The following is a 20639-nucleotide window of genomic DNA, read 5'->3' on the forward strand; positions in this document are numbered from 1 at the left end:
TTGCCTGCAATCAATCAATCAAATGCTCTCCAGCCTCAACCTAGTCCTTAACAACAACAAGACGGAGATCCTAATCATTTCACAAGATGACAACAACGAGCTTCTCAACCTAACTGGCACCCTCCTTTCAACCATACCAAAGTTAAATCAATCTCCTTATGTGAGAGATCTAGGAGTCATGCTCGACAACCAGCTAAACTTAAAAACATTTGTAAACACCACCACTAAGGATTGTTTCTACAAACTGCAAGTACTTAGAAAGCTGAAACCACTACTTCACTTCAACAACTTCCGTATGGTACTACAATCCATCATCCTATCCAAAGTCGACTATTGCAACTCTCTCTTGCTTGGGCTCCCGGCCAGCACCATCAAACCTCTCCAGATGGTTCAGAACTCCGCAGCCAGAATTCTTACCAATACCAACAAAAGAGAACACATCACCCCCATCCTTGAGAACCTCCACTGGCTGCCCATTAAATACAGGATCCTCTTTAAAGTTCTCACAACTATCCATAAAGCTACGCACAACATCTCCCCGCTCCACCTAAGCTCCCAACTGCGTCCTCATACATCAACCAGACCGATCAGGGGAGCAAACAAAGGCACTCTCTATGCCCTCCCATCAAAATCTTCCTTTAGGAAACGCGACTTATCTACAGCAGGCCCCACACAGTGGAACGCACTCCCTCCAGACGTCCGACAAGAATCTTGCCACTCGATTTTCAGAAAGAAACTCAAAACCTGGCTTTTCTGCCAAGCTTTTCCAGGAACATAAACCCCTTGTTCGTAACCAGCTTGCTCGTTCCTCTGCTCATTCCCACTTTCTGAACTAATTAAGGTCGTTCTAGGCACGATGTTCCCTACTAGTATTTCACTGCCACAGATTACTGACTGTTACTCACACAAGCTGTATTTTTCATTGTATAGAATACTTCACACAGTTAACTGTTTGTTTGTTTTTATAGACCAACCCCTTGTTCCATGTACCGCCTCCGGGTGAATTCTTTTTCTCTGTTTCAATGTAAACCGATGTGATTTGTATGTCATACAGGAACACCGGTATATAAAAATTAAAAATAAATAAAATAAACTGAAATATAGTGAGTAGGCAGGGTATGCAAAGTTCATGTACCGAACCTGATGGTAACACTCACACAATGTCTCATAGAAGCCCAGGAGCTGGAATGTATAGGCCTTCGAGGAGTGAGTACCTGGTTCCAGGGAAAGCTCTGAGAGAACAATGGTAACTCACTGATGTAGTTGGCAGTGATGACTTCCAGGCAGAAGAGAATACGAAGCAAGTCTGGGAACGAGGGCCCTCGAGGAGCGAGTACCGGTTCCAGACTGTTACCTGAAAAACAAAGAAGAGAGCGAGGCCCCCGAGGAGCGGGTACCCCTGGTAAGTCCGAGGAGGCAGAGTAGCTTAGGTAGAGTAACCCGAACCCTAACCCTTGCTAACTCAATCTGTTAGCAAATTCTAAGACCTTATATATTTGTCGCGGGTGACGTCATCTCAGGGGGACGCCCCTGAGGTTCGCGCCATCGCCGGTACTTCAGTCGGGGCCGCGCCATGCGCGCTCCTAGACCTCCAGGAAAGATGGCGGGTTGCAGCATCTAGCCGGTCCGGGGACGCCGGAGGACTTCGGCAGAAGGACACCGCGGCAGCCAATCTTCCCGTGGTTGAAGAGGGAGTCGCCAAAGAGGTAAGGAGGGCGGAGAGAGGGCGTCAGGAACCGGCGGACACAACATGTTCCATCTATTGACAGACTTGTAGTTTTATTTTCTAAGGAATACAGGACTGGAAAGCCATAAAAACAATGGACCTTGATGAGCTCTCTGGCAACACTTTTGATTATTAGGGAACTTCAGGAGCTTTGTAAGCACAAATTAGACGGTGCCCAGTGCTGCTACAGACATGATGCAAGAGTGGCATTTTTAATCATTCCTGCCATTTCAAAACCTAAATCATATTCCAGAATCCGTACAACATGGGGGGGGGGGGGGGAGGGGGGTGTTAGAATATTAGTTCTCCTTTGTTTGAGGCCCAGCAATTGAGCGCATTCTGTTTTGCAGGTTTAGAGACGTTTCTCAGTGCTTTCCAGGATGGATTTTGGGGCTGTGTTATTTCTCTTGCTGGTCGCCTGCATCTCCTACATGATTGTGATGTACGGAAAAATGCTGCAGAAAAGGGGTCAGCTCCCCCCCGGCCCGATGCCCCTCCCAATTATAGGCAACTTGCTGCAGGTGAACACTGATAACATCGCCAAATCTCTCATTGCAGTAAGTAGGATTTATTAATTCCTTGTATACTGTGCTAAGATGTAATAAATCTTGATTGGGTGTGCAGTTAAAGTAAATGGATTTTATTCCCATTCCTTAGGTGTGGCTTAACCCATGAGTGTGATAAATTATAAGCTAAATCGGCTGTTTTAAATTTTAACATCATTGTTTACTTTCTTGAAGTTCTGTGGCATTCAAGATTTATAGTAAGAGTCCAGATTATCCTTTTTAGCAGAACTAATACTTGTTTTTAATTATCATCCTCAGCACTTTCTATTCTGGATTACAATTCATGTAATCATGAAATTGTAGTCAGACAACACTTTCGAAACTTCCCATCCGAATCTTTTTCTTGCTCCTTAACACCTTGCTACACAGGACAAGAAAGGTCAAAATTTATGTGGCCGTTAGTTGGAAAGGTAGGACTGGATCTTGATTTTCTGGACATAGAAGAGAAAACATTTGGCTCACTTAAAAAAACACAATAAATGGAATGTAGCACAAATATGCATGTAGATCCTTAAGCTTCAAATGAAACTTCAGTCAATGTGATAGGTGCCAAGCCACAATTGTTTAATGAGAAGCAACCCCAATATTTAAAAAAGGCTCCAGGGGTGATCCGAGTAACTATAGACCAGTGAGCCTGACTTCAGTGCCGGGAAAAATAGTGGAAACTATTCTCAAGATCAAAATCGTAGAGCATATAGAAAGACATGATTTAATGGAACACAGTCAACATGGATTTACCAAGGGATGTCTTGCCTAACAAATCTGCTTCATTTTTTTGAAGGGGTTAATAAACATGTGGATAAAGGTGAACCGGTAGATGTAGTGTATTTGGATTTCCAGAAGGCGTTTGACAAAGTCCCTCATGAGAGGCTTCTACGAAAACTAAAAAGTCATGGGATAGGAGGCGATGTCCTTTCGTGGATTACAAGCTGGTTAAAAGACAGGAAACAGAGAGTAGGATTAAATGGTCAATTTTTTCAGTGGAAAAGACTAAGAGTAAACAGTGGAGTGCCTCAAGGATCTGTACTTGGACCAGTGCTTTTCAATATATATATAAATGATCTGGAAAGGAATACGACGAGTGAGGTTATCAAATTTGCGGATGATTTATTTATTTTATTTATTTATTTAGGGCTTTTTTATACCGACATTCATGATACCAATCATATCTTATCGGTTTACAAGAAACAATGGTGCAATAACATTAACATCAACATGAACAATAGGCGAAGAGAGAGCAAAGTGAGCAAAAGTTACAATAAAACAGGGGCACTTGAACTGGGAGGAGGAAGAGCCAGAGGCATGGCTAACTCAGAAAATAATACTCAGGACTATAATAATTACATGTACTCAGGACTGAATACTATCAAATATATAAATAATACCATATAATCAGGGCTGTAGTGATATCATATGTTCTTGACTAAATAGTATCTGTTCATAAAACTCGGACCTTTTTTGAAACTGCCCCATTGAGTTTCTTCTTTTGTCGCTAGAGCAGCCTCATTGAAGATGCACAGCCGGAGGTGAGAGCCACCTCACTGAAGATGTACTTCCGGGGGTGGGGGGAGGGCACCTTACTAAAGATGCACCACTGGGGAGAGGGCTGCACCAGTAAAGATCTGCTGGAGAGTGGCCAAGTCAGTATAGATTCACCACTGGGTGGGGGGCATAACAATACAGATGCACCACGGTGGGGGGGGGGGGGTGAGCTGCTTCAATAAAGATGCGCTGCTGGGGGGGGGGGGGGGGGGGGGGGGAAGAAGGGAGCCGCATCAGTAAAGATGTGCCATTGGGGGAGGGGTGTCAGAGTCCTGTTTTTTTTTTTTTTTTAAATCACAATGAATATGAAAATACACATAAATTATTTAGTATTTTCATTGAAGGCTATTTTCAGTTCCTTCCACTTGCAGCAAACCAAATATGTCCTCATTCATTGCATTTTTTACTTAAAAACCAATTACTATAGACTTAATAACAGATAAATCCATGAACACATATTAAAAAAAAAAAGGACAATAAAATAGATGACCTTAAAGACAACAAATACAAAAAAGAATGCAAAATAGTGTAAGAAAAAATCATTTAAATTCTCCTTTTTAAAAGGCTTGGAGGTTGGGAGGCCCAAAATTGATTTGGAGGAGGCTAGGCCCATTGCTATGTGCAACTGCAGCCCTGCTAATGAGGGAAAATGAATTACACCTAAAGATGTGTACTGAGGTTTCCCATGTTAGGAGGGACATATTCCACCTGGATGATGAATCTAGCATTTATACGTAAAGGGGTGGATTTTAAAAGAGTTATGCGCATAACCCTTAAACCCTCCTCCCCCTTGCGCGCGCCAAGCCTATTTTGCATAGGCTCGGCAGCGCGCGCAAGCCCTGGGACGCACGTATGTCTCAGGGCTTGCAAAAATGGGCGGGGCGTGGGTGGGGCCATGGACGGCACATAGCCGGCGTGTGCAAGTTACGCCTGCCCAGAGGCAAGCGTAACTCAAATAAAATAAGGGGCAAATTTTAAAACCTGCGCGCAGGCGCAGATTTGTTCGCGCAACCCGGCGTCAACAAATCTACGCCCGATTTTATAACATGCGCGAGCAGCCAAGTGCATGTTATAAAATCCAGGGTCCGCGCGTGCAAGGGGGTGCACAATTGTGCAACTTGTGCGTGCCGAGCCGCGTAGCCTACCTCCATTCCCTCCGAGGCCACTCCAAAATCGGAGCGGCCTCAGAGGGAACTTTCCTTCTACCCCCTGCACCTTCCCCTCCCTTCCCCTACCTAACCCTCCCCCCAGCCCTACCTAGAACCCCCCTTACCTTTGTTGAAGAAGTTACGCGCGCCGGCCAAAGGCCAGCCCGCGATCCCGGGCACAGCGGCAAATGGAGGCTCAGGCCATGCCCCGCCCCCGAACCACCCATGCCCCGCCCCTTTTTACAAGCCCCGGGACATACGCGCATCTCAGGGCTTGCGCGCACCACCGAGCCTATGCAAAATAGGCTCAGTGCACACAGGGGGAGGCAGGGGTAGGTTTTCTGGGTTGCGCGCATATCTTACACACGCAACCCTTTGAAAATCTACCCCTAAGGTATGGGGGGGATTTAGGTAGGGCTGGGGGGTGGGTTAGATAGGAGAAGAGAGGGAAAGGTGGGGGGGAAACAAAAAAAAAGATCCCTTGGAGGGAACAGGGAAAGCCATTAGGGCTCCCCTCGGGCTCGGTGTGCGCCGAGCCCGGATTTTATAACATGTGCGCAGCAGCGAGCGCATGTTATAAAATCAGGTGTAGATTTTAAGATCTGGCCCAAAGTGCTTATTTGCATATTTAAAAAAATAATTTGCATATGCATAGGCACTACTGTCAGGAACTACACAGTAATGGTAGTTTGCATGAAATCTATGCACATTACTGTCTTTAGTGCATGGGTATTAGTTAACACTTGCATCATCGCATGTTAAATGTATGCGTTAGTTTGTAGGCACCTAAGTTTTAAGGAAACAAGACCTGGACTTAGCAGTAAAAAAATATCTAAATACTAGCTGAGAAAAACATTTGTGGGGCAATGATGCCAACACCCTTGGCCTGGCCCGACTGGAGCACCCTTCCCCTTTTCTTCCTTCCTGTCAAGCTCTGGCACCCTCTGTCTTTCAGCTGGTCAGTCCCTATGGCCCCCATGGTCTCACGCCCTTCTAATCTCTTCCAGCTGGCTGATTTCTTTGCTTCCATCCAGGGCCGCAGCCCCGTGGCTTTACAAGGAGCAAGCTAGCACAAGCTCGTTGCAAAGTTATATGCATTTAATGATAAAAAGTGCTCCTTTGCAATCAGAGCCTCAGCTCCTCTAGAGATGTCACGGACAGCTCTAAGCGTATTATATTTATTTATTTCTCTAAATGTATTTTTATTCCTCTTATAGCAATAAATTGTGCTAAGCAGATTACAATAAAATAAAATCATAATAATCAAAAATAAAATACAATCAAAACATTAAGATATACAGTCAATCGAAGTAATAGAAAAAACATCTTAGCTACTACCGACAGCACTATCGCTCCTGCTGTTGCTCATGACCAGTGGTCAAGTGATGTGTGAAACCATTCATCTTAAGATATAAAGTTATTCTATGTCTAGCTGTTTCTCTTTCCACAGATGAGTAAGAAATATGGCCCTGTGTTCACGATTCATTTGGGCTCAAAGCCAAATTTGGTTCTGTGTGGGTATGAAACCGTGAAAGAGGCTCTAATAGACAAAGCAGAGCAGTTTGGAGGAAGAGGGCGCTTTCCAGTCTTTCTTAATTTCACCAAGGGAAATGGTAAGACAATAGGGATGGTCACATTAGTTGACAGCTTAGACAATCAGCCTCATTCTGAGGTTCATGAGGTTTATAATTAGGAAGGTAAACAAGAATATCTGGGTATTTATGGGACATGGTCATTCCCCTCATTATTGCAGGGTGTCACAGCCAACGTAGATTAAACCCCACATTATTAGATGGTTCTCAGTGGCTTTGCTAAGGAGGATTTTTTAATAAGCTCCACCCTTCTTTCAGAAATGGCATTCAGTAATGGGGAAAAATGGAAGGAGCGTCGTATATTTGTTGTGCAGACCATGAGAAGCTTTGGCGTGGGGAACAGGAGCACAGAAGAGCAGATCCAGGAGGAGGCTCACTTCCTCATTAGAGAACTCAGAAAAACCAGTCGTATGTATTATTTAATCATTTTCATGACTTTCAGTTAATTTGTTAGCCTTTTACGCTCTCCCTGTTCTTTCTTCCAAGGCATATCAAAGGAACATGCCACCATTTTACATAATCCAAAATGACTGATGATAGATGTTCTACACAGCACGCCATACTTATCCCAAGCTATAAGTCTTATAGAAATGTACAATAGATGAGTTATGCAACCATTTCTCCAAATCACTGCCATATATGATGGATGTGAAAAAAATGGCTCAGACCTTCCAGAGATCAGTATGTTCCATTGGTTAAAAAGCACAGAATCATTGGATACTGGGAAAGGATAAATTGAAGTAAAGGAATTAATTCCTCATTCTTGAGTTTAGATTTGTATGTATGTATTTGTTTGTTTATTTATTTGAAGATCTGAGCTAGGGATGAGAAAATTGGTTTGGATAAGATTAGAAATCCTTAATTCCAGTGCTATGATTTTGCTGAAGTTTACACAAACATAAACCAATCTCTAATTCTTGATTTTATTTATTTGTTTTTGTGCCGGTGTTTGGAAATGACCATCACATCGGTTTACAATAATCACAGATAAAACATAAAAGCAAAATTATCACCAAAATAAAATCAACATAAAACTTAATATCTTAACTTAATTTATCCTATTACAATTTTAAAATAACATGTACAAAATAAAATAAAATAAAATGAATAATCAACAAAGACAATCAGTTTGTTGCAGCCTACTTCAGATAGTTGTAAAATCAAATGCATGCACATGAAGTCTGGTTTGTTCAGCTATTGCTCTTGTTATAAGCCTGTTTGAAAATCCAAGTTTTAAGCATTTTCTTAAACTCTAAATAACTGGTTTCTAACCTGAGTTCTACTGGTAATGTGTTCCATATCTTGAGGGCTGCGAGAGATATTGCCCTATCTCTGACAGAAGTCAGTCTAGCTGAGGATAGCAATGGTATGGATATTGGATAATAGCCCTTTATTTGCTGATCTTAAATTTCGCTGTGGTGTATGAAGTCGTATAGATGCATTTAGCCATTCCACCTGTTCTCCGTGAATCGCTTTCTGTAAGATGGTAACCAGTGCAGCTCGATTAGAGTTGGTGTAATATGCTCCTGTATGCTTGAACCAGTTAGTACCCTTGCTGCTGAATTTTGTAAAATTTGTAGGGGTCAGATGGTGGCTTGTGGTAATCCAAGGAATAGGGCATTACAGTAATCAATGCCTGTGAAAATTAACGCTTGTAATACCATTCTAAATTCTTTGGGGTTTAATAATGGTTTTAGTCTTCCTAATAGTTGTAATTTATAAAAACCATCTTTCGCTTTAGTTTTAATATGTTTTTTGAAATTCGGTTCGGGGTCTAAATAAACGCCCAGATCCCTTATTTTAGTCTCAAGAGTTATTTGATTGTTTTCGTATTGAAAATAACACTTGTTATTGTTTGTAGATGTTTTTCTTTCCAGCAAAATGATCTCTGTTTTTTCTCTGTTTATACTTAGTTTCATTCGCGATAGGTATCACATCATGCTGGTTTACATTTAACAAGGGGGGTATAAAATGAAGATACAATAAAACTTTAACAGGTGCGAAGAGAAACATTGCAGTTACAATAAAACATTTGTGTCAGTAGTTATTTTATTATATTCAGGTACATCGCTGTAATTTGGATGTTTTTTCCAGTGTATCAGTAACAGGTATCAGGATCTGGATGTCGTCGGCGTATAGATAATATGTTAGACCTAAACCTGAAAGAAGATGACATAGAGGGATCATATAGATATTAAAAAGTGTTGCAGATAGAGCGGAGCCCTGTGGTACTCCTGTTTCCAGTTTAATAATTTTTGAAGATGATTTATTAATGTATACTTGATAAGTTCTATTGCTTAGGAATGATCTGAACCATAGTAGAGTTTTACCACTTAGTCCTATTTCTATTAATCTATGGTAAAGGATGATGTGTTTGACCGTATCAAAGGCTGCTGAAAGGTCGAGCAACAGCAGTAGATATTTTTGTCCCTAGTCGAAACCTCTCAGTACAGTATCATACAGTGATAGGAGTAGCGTTTCTGTGCTGTAATTTTTTCTGAAGCCATACTGTGTTGGATAAAGTATGTCGTTTTGTTCTAAATGCTCACTAAGTTGCTGCAAAACAACTTTTTCAATTAATTTTGCAATATAGGGTAAAATAGAAATTGGTCTGTAGTTGCTCAGGATTTTGTTATCTAAGTTTTTCATTTTTAATATTGGTTTAATCATTGCTTGTTTTAATGATTCTGGTATCATGCCTTCATTTAAAGACTTATTTATAATAAGGGTAATTGTTGGAAGTATTACTTGAGTGATTTGTTTCAGAGTCTGGATTGATATAGAGTCTGCCGTGTGTTGAGCTGGATTCAAATTCCAAATTAGTTTTGTTACTTCTGTCATAGATGTATCTTTAAAATTTGACCATGTTGGAATATGTTTTATGGCCATTGTTATATCTTGAGCTGCAGTTTTATCCAGATTTATAATTAGTGTATCAATTTTGTTTTAAAAAAATATTGCCAGTTCCTGGCCTAGATTCTTATTTATTTCAGTGTTTATCTGAGTGGGTTCAGTGGTTAGATTCTTTACTAAGTTGAAAAGTGTTTTCTGGTTCTGTGCGAATTTATTGATTTTGTTACTATAGAATTCTTTTTTTGTTTTATTTACCACATTTTTGTAAAAAGCAAGGTGGATACGGTAGTTCATTAAATTTAAATTGCATTTGTTTTTTCTCCAAGCTCTTTCTTTTCTTCTTAATTTTTGTTTTGCTTCTTTAATCTTAATATTATACCAGGGATTTGATTTTTTTTGTACCATTTATGCGTTTAATTTTAATTGGATTTATTTCATTTGTTCTTTTCGACGTAATAGTGAACCAGGCTTGAGTCGCGTTTGTCATATTAGAGGTATCCATTGTTGTGAGTTGGGTTTCTAAATGTGATTAGAGTTCCTCAATATTAAAAGGAGGATGAAATTCGAATGACATTTTCTCAGAATTATTATTGTTATTTACTCTTTTTGAAATGAAAGTAATTTTGGCATCTAACAAGAAATGGTCTGACCAGGGGACTGGAGAATAATTAATCAGGGATTCTTTTACTGTATTTGAGTTAACAAAGATTAGGTCTAATGCATGACCTGCTTTATATGATGCCTTTGTCGTGATCAATTCATAGCCCATGGCTGATAGTGTATCTGACAGGGTCTGACATATAGCTGACCATGGTTTAATGTCAATATGCAAGTTAAAATCTCCTAAGTTTATGGAAGGTGTATTTATGTCAAGATTGCTCACAAAGAATTCAATCAGCGGTGATATGTTATGTTGTAATAATCCTGGCAGGCAATATATTAAGCAAATTTGTATATTTATCGAATCAAAGATGGCAATTTCATAATTTTGATGGATTCAGTTAGGCAATAGTTACATTTTCATTGTCTTTTTACTAATTAACATGAGCCCCCCTCCCCTTCGCATTGCTCTAGGTAAAGAAAAAGTGTCGAAAAGCTCATTACCAATTTGATTAACTAAAATGTTGTCACTATTTTTAAGCCACATCTCAGTGATTGCTATAAAATCAGGTTTCTGGTCAGCTAACATATTTGTTATTAACATAGATTTTTTGATAGTGATTGTGCGTTAATTAATAAGAATGAAAGCAGAAAATAGTTAGCCATTGTGTCTCTAATTGGAATTCGTGTCACAGCTCTGTGGATGGGTTGTCTTGATATCTTTTCTGAAACAGTTACCTTTGCTTTTTTGACAGTTTTTGGATCATAAATACCTCTGGACATAATCACTGGGATGGTAGCTGCTTTGCTGGTTTGCATTTTTTGGAGTTAAGCTCTTGCTACTCCGTCCTGCATGAAGGGGTGCACAAAGGGGCAGGCCCCTTTATTGCACTCCTTACGCTCTGGGCAGCGCTTATGGCCCCCTCAATGCCCTCAAATGATGTCGGAGGGTGGGATTTCGCTGTTGAGGTGGGAACAGCGCTTTCTGGGAGTCCTGGAGCGTCTAGGTTCTCAGCAGCAGGGCTGGCAGCACAGACAAAGCAGGCAGCGAGAGAAAGCCTCGGGTGTTACAGAGGCAGAAGCAGGAGAGGAGTCCAAAACGCTCTGTACATGACGTCAGAGGACGTCAGAGGACGGGCTTTATATAAATGTAAAAATAATCCCTATAGTCTGTTTAAACTGGATTGAACTTGAGTCTTTACTGTCTGAAAAAAAAAAACTGGACTGGATCCAGATTACAGGAGGAGGCTCTCCTATCCATAGCCTGAACTAACCATGCTAAGCACTCTCTGCTCTTCATCGTAATACTTGTAGAGATATAGATCTATGTATAGATAAAGATATATAAATGTATACATATGTCCACTGTGTTTTATCATAGAGTTGCCTTTTGACCCCACACTAATCTTTTCCTGCTGCGTCGCCAATGTCATCTGCTCCATTCTCTTTGGAAGCCGCTTCGACTATGAAGACAAAACCTTACAGACCATCGTTAGCACAACCAATGAGAACTTTCACTTAATAAGCTCTTTCTGGGGAACGGTCAGTGTTTGCAAACTTATTTGTTTCACACGTTTAGGTTTTGTTGTTGTGCTTAGGAGGAAAACACTATTTTAATAATGAGACTGACTGCTCTTTGTTTTATTCTGTTGTACATTTCCTGAAATCTAAGGTTGGGTAAGTGACTTAAAAATAGAAATGAATAAATAAAATAAATAAACTGTGAAGGGATGCACTCTTGAGATGATAGGAGAAAAAGATCAAAGTCAGACTTGTGGACCTCTGCAGTTCTGATTCTGAATGCAAGCTAGAAGCTCCACACAGAACTGTATTCTACTTTCTGGAATATAGACACACTTGCATGCGCGTGCCTACATGTATCCAGACAAAAATCACTCTGTCTGACTCTTCTTGAGCCCCCTGAAGTCTTCTGAAAACTTGGTGTGAGTTGGATGCAAACCAAAAATGTTACTAGCTAGTAATTGTGTAATTTCCTGCATCCCCAAATATATCCTGACATGATCCTTATGGACTACCTGATGTGTCCTGAAAATTTGGTTTGGACTGGATGCTAAAAGGAAAAGTTATTAGGTGGCGTAATTGTGCAGGCGTATTCATAGAACATATGGATACCAAAGAATACCCCTGTCAGAATGCTCCTATTCTCCCTTACATGTCCTGAAAATTAGGTGTGGCGTGGATGGAACACAAAAATTTGATTTGGTGGTGTAATTTCCAAAAAGTTATTAGATGGCATAATTGCATGAATGCATTTGTAGAATAGGTAGATCCCACCCTCCCGCAAAAATTCTCCTGTCATGATCCTTGTGGACCCCCAGTATGTGGTAAAAATTTGGTACCCAATATTCAAAGCATGTTCAGCACTATTTAACTGGATAAGTGGGACTTATACGGCTAAGTAGCGGCTGCTAGCTTTGCGCTACTTAGCCGTATAAGTAACTTAGGGCTGGATTCATCATTCTTCACAGAATGATGAATCCAGCGAAAAAAGGGGCGGGGGCGAAGGAGAGGGTGGGCCTGCGAAAGGCCGCAGCCGTTCGCATCCCGGCGGTGCAGTTTCGCTGGCCACGGTGCAGCTGGCTGCAGCCTTTCGCACAAATAGCTCCACCGTAAAAAGTGGTGCTATTCGTCGTGCTACTGCCGGCGATAATGTCCCTCAGATTATCGCCATCAGCGGTGCTGCGGTCGACTCCTCTCCCTCCCCACCCCGACTCCTCCCCTCAACCTAATTAACATCCTATCGCATGTGAAAAGCCCCTTTTCGCGTGCGATAGGGGTTTATCGCGTGCAATAAGGCCCTAACGCGTGCGATAAACGTTTAGAAAATAACCCCCTTGGGGAGCGAAAAGTTACATATACAAAAAATAGGCGTGTACTGGGGAGATCGGGGTTGGAATGAGTTAGCCAAATAACTTATACAGCTAAATACCAATATTTGGAGTTAGCCGCATATGTTTGCGTCTAAGTTTAGACTCCCCATAGAACAGATCTAAACTTAGTCAGGAAGACTTATCCAGATAAGTGCACACATATTAGCAGATATTCAGAGGCTTGGCCATACCATTGAATATGCAACAAAACTTAGCCAAATTAGTTTTAACCAGCTAAGTGGGTCATTTTCGTGGCATATCGTATGCGAAAAGGGACTATTCGCGTGCGATAGCTAGATCGGGGCAAAGTCGGCGGAAGAGGAGGAGTCAGGGCGGACGCAGCGGAAACTTCGCTGGTGGCGAAAAGGTAAGAACCCTTTTTGCTGCCAGTAGTGCACCCAATAGCACCACCTTTTCCGATGGCGCTATTGGGTGCGAAAGCTGGCAGCGATAGCACCGCGGAGGTGTGATCGCTGCCAGCTTTTGCAGGCTCGCCCCCTGTTACCGCCGGATTCTCTAAGGTCTGCGACCTTAGAAAATCCAGGCCTAAGTTACTTAAATGGCCAGTGCTGAATATCTACCCCAATGTGTTTTGGATACAGAACAGATGTAAATACAAAAAGTGAATAAGGAACAACAATTCCACAAATGTCTTTTTAGAATACTTGGATCTGGAAACAAAATATTTGTCTTCATCTCTTCTTGGCCTCATGACTTGTCCTGAATATTTGGTGTCAATAGGACAATGAATGAACAAATTACCTTTTGGGGAAACAGACGGACATGGTGACTGCTTATTTATTTTTAATACTTATATTCCACATATTCTAAAGATAAAAGTGAATTCCAAAGTACATATATAAAAATCGTTAAAATAAATAAATCAAAACAGTAACATAAAAAGCATTAACCACTCTCCCCTTGTAATATCACTTCTCCCCATTTTTCTTCCCAGATGTACAATATCTATCCAGAAATCATGGACTACCTGCCGGGACCACACAAAAAGATTTTTGCAAATCATGAAGCGCTGAGAGTCATTCTTCAGGATGTAGTCAAGGCTCATCAGGAGACACTGGACCCCGACTCTCCCCGAGACTTCATCGATGCTTTCCTCATCAAAATGGAGAAGGCAAGATTTAGGGGATTGTGCAGCCTACAATACATCTGCTACTTTTGGATAGGGCAGGGATTGCTTTTCTATTTCTTTGCCCAGTAGTCTAAGAATATTTTAAAATGTATATTCCATGATAGTTCATATTGCATTCAGGTACTCATGCGCCTTCACTGCCTTGAGCGCCCAAATTGCACGTACAGGCGTGCGTTCATCCACCTTCGCCGGCGGGGGCTGCTGGAAGCGGCTTTCGCCGTCGGCTGCCCCCGGGAGGCAGGGGAGCCGCGGTGCATGCCTTGGGAGGAGGGGAGAGAGGTCTGTTTGTCATTCACATGCAGTAAGTTTACTTTTGTTGCACGTTATTCACATTTGCTTTAATAACATGTCGAGTCGATTTTCGCCGTGCACCTTGCTTCGGGAGGGGGGAGAGAGGACTGTTTGTCATTCACATGCAGTAAGTTTACTTTTGTTGCACTTTATTCACATTTGCTTTAATAACATGTCGAGTCGATTTTCACCATGCGCCTTGCTTCGGGAGGGGGGGAGAGAGGACTGGCAATCCCCAATGCCCAAGCATAGGAGAACCATCCATTTTCTGGTACCTGTCATTTCAAATGACAGGTACCAGCGCACCCAGGATACTGTATAGGTGCTGTATAACGCTCTATACAGTAAAATGGATTGCTCAGGCCTACCGCTTCATGGACGTGCTTTGGACGCGGCTAGCATTTGCATCTAATTTAAATACTGTATCGAGTGGTATGTGATCCGAACTGTGCGTGCGGCAAACGATGGTGCGCCCGGCACTGCCGCACTTTTTCTAACGCGACCTTATTGTATCGGCCCGTATGTTAGAAAAGTAAAGAAAAACAAGAGAAATATGAAACCTATCTGGTTCTCAAAGGAGATGGCTGATAAAATAAAAGCAAAAAGAAAAGTGTTCAAGAAATATAAATGATCCCAAAGGGAGGCGCACAGGGAAGAATATCTGGTGAAACTGAGGGAGACAAAGAAAGTAATCAAGAAAGCAAAAAGGCAAGTGGAAGAAAGGATTGCTAAAGAGGTAAAGTGAGGTGACAAAACAATTTTCAGATACATCAGAGAAAGGTCTGAGGTAGTATAGTGAAATTGAAAGGTGACAAGGATCAATGTGTGGAGAGAGACGAAGAAATGGCAGAAATATTAAACAAATACTTCAGTTCAGTGTTCACTAAAGACGATCCTGGAGAAGGACCGTCGCTAGTTAACAAGAAAATAGAGTGGGATGGAGTAGACAAAACTCCGTTTACAGAAGAGAATGTATGGGAAGAGCTAGCAAAACTGAAAGTAGACAAGGCCATGGGGCCAGAAGAGATTCATCCCAGGATATTGAGGGAGCTCAGAGATGTGCTGGCGGGTCTGCTGCACAACCTGTTCAATAGATCCTTGGAAATGGGAGTGGTGCTGTGAGATTGGAGAAGAGCAGTGGTGGTCCTGCTTCACAAGAGTGGGAGCAGAGAGGAGGCTGGAAACTATAGGCTGGTTAGCCTCACCTTGGTGGTGGGGAAAGTAATGGAGACTAGGGGTGTGCATTCGTTTTCGCCGTATTGGTGATCCGCAACGTATAATGCACTATTCGTAGTATTCGTGGGGAAGCGAAACGTATCGCGATTCCCCACGAATACACGAATCTTCGCCGAATTATACGGCCACCTAAATAAAAATTTAATCAAATCCCCCACCCTCCTGAATCCCCCCAAGACTTACCAAAACTCCCTGGTGGTCCAGCGGGGGGTCCGGGAGCCATCCCCTGCACTCACACCCTCGGTGCCGGTTTCATCATGGCGCCGATAGCTTTTGTCACAGGGGCTACCGGTGCCATTGGTCAGCCCCTGTCACATGGTCATCGGCGCCATCTTGTGCTCCTACCATGTGACAGGGGCTGACCAATGGCACCGGTAGCCCCTGTGACATAATATGGGCAAAGGCTATCGGCGCCATTTTGAGTAATGGCATCGGACGGCCGGAGTGCAGGAGGTCGCTCTGGGTCCCCCGATGGACCCCCAGGGACTTTTGGCCAGCTTGGGGGGGCCTCCTGACCCCCACAAGACTTACCAAAAGTCCAGCGGGGGTCCGGGAGCGACCTCCTGCACGCTGGCCGGCCGATGCCAGTACTCAAAATGGCGCCGATCGCCTTTGCCCTCACTATGTCACAGGTACCGACGGTCGGCCCCTGTGACATAGTGAGGGCAAAGGCGATCGGCGCCATTTTGAATATTGGCAGCAGATTTTGCACACACTTTTACTAATGCAAACTCCAGCAATTTTATAACAAGCATTTACGCACTTAACCCTAGCAGCTAATTTTGTTTTGACCTCAGAAATGTAAACCATACACTGTTTATTTTTTTTTTCTCCTTATATTTCACCTATAAATATTTTCCCAGGAGAAGAACAATCCAACAACCCATTACTTCACCGAGTCTGTTATCATGACAATGCACACTCTGATCAATGCTGGGACAGACACTATCATCACAACCCTGAGATACGGTTTCCTGATTCTGATGAAATACCCAGAAATGGCAGGTGAATGTATTAATTGTGGCAGTGGTTTTTAAAGGTTCGAGCAGCATGCATTTTTGTGTGTAGGTCAAGTGTGGGTGTATGTCAAGTTGTGTCTCTACATGTTGAGTTGGGGGATTTGGTTTTACAATTTTGGAGACGCAGTAACACTTGTGGCAAATATTATTTATCGTGCACTTCAGTAGCATTTTATGTGCACATTAAACTCTACACTGGGAAATATTTTCTCAGAAGGAGTGGTCACATAAAAAACAAGCAAAATATTAAAATGTGCAAAACTGCCAAAATTTCAATGCTTTGCATATTGTTTTCGCATGAATATGCCTTCTGCAAAATCCTATGCTAGGCCAAAACTTTTACTGATGGCATGGTTAAATTTGCCCTCAATACCATGGCCTTTGTAAGTGATTCTTTAAATTAAATTCAAAAAACACTTCAATAAATAGAAAGGTAACATACAGATCAATGAAAGAGAATAACAGCGACCAAAAGACACCGATAACAAATCTTGCAGGACCCGACAAACAGCTTATCAGACGACTGTGGTAGAGTACAGCGAAGAACAGATGAGTTAATGTACACCAACTGCAAAAGCATGCCAACCTACCTCCCAGCATGCCAACCTACCTCCCAGCACCTATTTCTCGCACAGCAACCATTCAGTTCTTCTAGCCTCCAATATACTATCCTCTTTCCCCCTGGCTCTAACTATCATCCCAACTCATACAACAATTAACATGATACAAACCTTCCCTATTATCTCACACTCATCCCTCAACAGAGTTAATTCACCCTTATTCAATCTACAACGGTCTAAGATCTCTGATCCCCATCATGATTTCCCCTCTAAACCAATTCCTAGGCCTATCTTTAATCACACTAACCCTCCTCAACTCCCAATCACTGTCAAAAAAATCTCACTTGCTCAATGACTACCTCCTGGACACTCAACCGGACCTGTGTGCTATAACTGAAACCTGGTTGAAAAACATGGATACACCCCTAATCAACCAATTACCGATGCAACTATATGACTTTTTCTCTATCCCCAGAACTAAAAAAAGAGGGGGAGGACTACTGCTAGCAGCAAAAAAAGAACTAAGACTAGCCCAGCACGCAATTAAAACTTCGACCAAACTTGAAATTGGACTTTTCAAATCCACCCAGCTCCAAATCTGCCTCATCTACGCCCCACCTGGGCTCCTAGACTCCGACCCATCGCCTCTCATAGAACTTGTAGCTAAACACATCAATACCAACTCACCAGCGATCCTGCTAGGAGACTTCAACATGCATGTCGACTCCCCATCTCCCTCCGCCAACTGCGAAGCCCTCCTCTCTTCCTTCCTGGCCATGGGTTTCAAACAAATTATCAACAAACCCACGCACAAAGCAGGACACACGCTAGACTTAATATTCACAAATGATCCGATCTCGCCCACTTCTCTTCCTTTTTGTACCCCCATCCCATGGTCAGATCACTCGATGATAGAAATTGAACTATCCATAAAGAAAAAACCGACCACCAACATCCCTAAATCATCGATCCAATTTAGAAAACCATGCTCCACGGACCCTCAGCAATACTCTCACCAAGGACCTAACTAACCTGGACCTCACAAATGCGGACACCGCCATGAACTCTTGGCTAACCATCACCCATTCAGCAGCTGATAAAATATGCCCCTTAACATCCAAAGACATCAATCCTGCCCATGCCAACAAAAAACCCTGGTTCTCACCAGAATTAAGAAAACTCAAACAAGACCTCCAACATAAAGAACAAAACTGGTGGAAGGATCCCACCACCTCCACACTGGCCTCCTACAAAACCGCAATGAGCTACTATAGGGCCACCATCCTTCGTACCAAAAGGGATTTCTAAGCCAAAAAAATTCACGGCTTCCTATACGACCCAAAAACACTATTCTCATATGTCGCAGCACTCACCACCCCTATTCCTCCAATCATCCCTGAAGAAGAGGCACAAAACAAATCCTCTGAACTGGCAGCTTTCTTCGACAACAAAATAAAAAATGTACTTAATCCGCTGACATCTTCCAACCCTACTCCAAACACCCAGCCGCCACTTGACCAAAACCACGACCCATCGACACACAAACGGTCATTAGAATCTTTTGATCCTACATCATCCTTGGAAATCGAATCTATTATCAAGAAAATGAAGCCCTCTTCACACCCAATAGACCAACTTCCGACCAAATTTCTTCTCACAATTCCAAACACCATCACCAAACCTCTAGCCGACATCATAAATTGTTCCCTCACTCAAAGAACTGTCCCGGAAGCTTTAAAAACAGCCTCTCTGAAACCACTACTAAAAAAACCTAACTTGGACCCATCCAACCCCATAAATTTCCGCCCCATTGCCAACCTACCTTTCATAGGCAAGCTAATGGAAAAACTGGTCAATACTCGGCTCACAGACTACCTCGACTCCCACGACATTCTATACCCATCACAATACGGATTCAGGAAACACAGAAGCACAGAATCTCTCCTACTCTCATTAATGGACAAAATCCTGATGGGCCTCGACAAAGGTCAATCTTACTTGCTAGCTCTGCTAGACATCTCGGCAGCGTTCGACAGAGTTAGCCACACAATCCTCATCAACCGTCTGATGGATATAGGCCTATCAGATTCTGCACTCCTCTGGTTAAAATCCTTTCTAAGCGACAGGTATTACAAAGTGAAAATAATCAACAAACAGTCTCCCCCTATAGCTGCCAAGCAAGGAGTTCCCCAGGGTTCCTCGCTCTCGCCGACCCTATTCAACATATATCTTCTCCCCCTATGCCAATTACTCAATAACCTCAACCTCACCTATTTCATTTATGCAGACGACGTGCAGATCCTAATCCCCATCAAGGATCCCATCTCCGACACTCTAAACCACTGGAATAGCTGTCTACATGCTATCAATCTTCTTCTCACAAGCCTCAGCCTTGTTCTCAATACGTCCAAGACTGAACTGCTGGTCATCTCCCCCAATGATAATAACCCTCTAGCCAACTCTACTAATACACCTTTAGTAAATCAAGTGAGAGACCTCAGAGCCATCCTAGACTCCAGAATGAACCTTAAAAAATTTATTAACAACACAACTAAAGAAGGCTTTTACAAACTTCAGGTCCTAAAACAGTTAAGACCACTCCTTCACTTCCATGACTACCGCTCCGTCCTTCAAGCCATACTATTCTCTAAGATTGACTATTGTAACGCGCTTCTGCTTGGTCTCCCGGCTTCTTCCACCAAACCTCTTCAGATGCTGCAAAACGCCGCAGCCAGGATCCTCACAAACTCTCGCCATATGGACCACATCACACCGATTTTAAAATTACTTCACTGGCTACCCATCCACTACAGAATTCTCTTCAAGACACTGACCATCATTCACAAAACCATATTTCAGCAATCCTCTCTCCAACTCTCCATACCCCTCAAACCACACTCCTCAGCAAGACCTACCAGATCTGCATACAGAGACTCCCTCCAGGTTCCCCCGAACAAATCTGCTATACATAACGCCATTGAAAAACGAGTGCTATCAACTGCTGGTCCGCATCACTGGAATTCTCTCCCGCCAGATCTCCGCAAGGAACATTGTCATATCACATTCAGAAAAAAATTAAAAACATGGCTGTTCGCCCAAGCATTTCCCTGAATAAATACTTATGGTAACCTACACGGACCAACACCGTTGCGTCCTCTTGCCGCCTCACAAAGGAACTGTTTTCTGCCAACTGCGCTCTTATATAACTTGCCTAATCGACCCCTCTGTGTAAATTGTATATAATTTCACCATGTGTAAATTTAAAGTGTAAATTGTATTTAATTTTTACCATGTAAACAACTACTCCCTGCTCACTGGCACGGCTCTTCAGTTAGAAATTGTTAATCTATCCCTTTTTTCTAACAGCCCTGTTTGACATTCCTTGTTGTAATGTAACTTTCGCTTTCAGTGTTAATTGGTTTACCCCCGAGTTTATTGTAAACCGGTACGATAAGACTTGGTCTT

General features: G+C 42.4%; 1 protein-coding gene across 1 annotated transcript in view; it reads left to right on the forward strand.

Moving 5' to 3' along the window:
- The window catches only part of LOC115072976 (cytochrome P450 2F2-like), a 100185-nt gene that overhangs the window by 64575 nt on the left and 14971 nt on the right, over positions 1-20639 (forward strand). Inside the window, exons 2-7 of the mRNA XM_029571045.1 lie at positions 2077-2283; positions 6433-6595; positions 6833-6982; positions 11409-11569; positions 13874-14050; positions 16459-16600. Of these exons, the coding sequence (XP_029426905.1) occupies positions 2107-2283; positions 6433-6595; positions 6833-6982; positions 11409-11569; positions 13874-14050; positions 16459-16600 (970 nt within the window). The 5' untranslated portion in view covers positions 2077-2106. The remainder of the gene's footprint in view (positions 1-2076; positions 2284-6432; positions 6596-6832; positions 6983-11408; positions 11570-13873; positions 14051-16458; positions 16601-20639) is intronic.

Source organism: Rhinatrema bivittatum, chromosome 11 (genome assembly GCF_901001135.1).
Source record: "Rhinatrema bivittatum chromosome 11, aRhiBiv1.1, whole genome shotgun sequence".
In the NCBI taxonomy this organism is placed as follows: Eukaryota; Metazoa; Chordata; class Amphibia; order Gymnophiona; family Rhinatrematidae; genus Rhinatrema; species Rhinatrema bivittatum.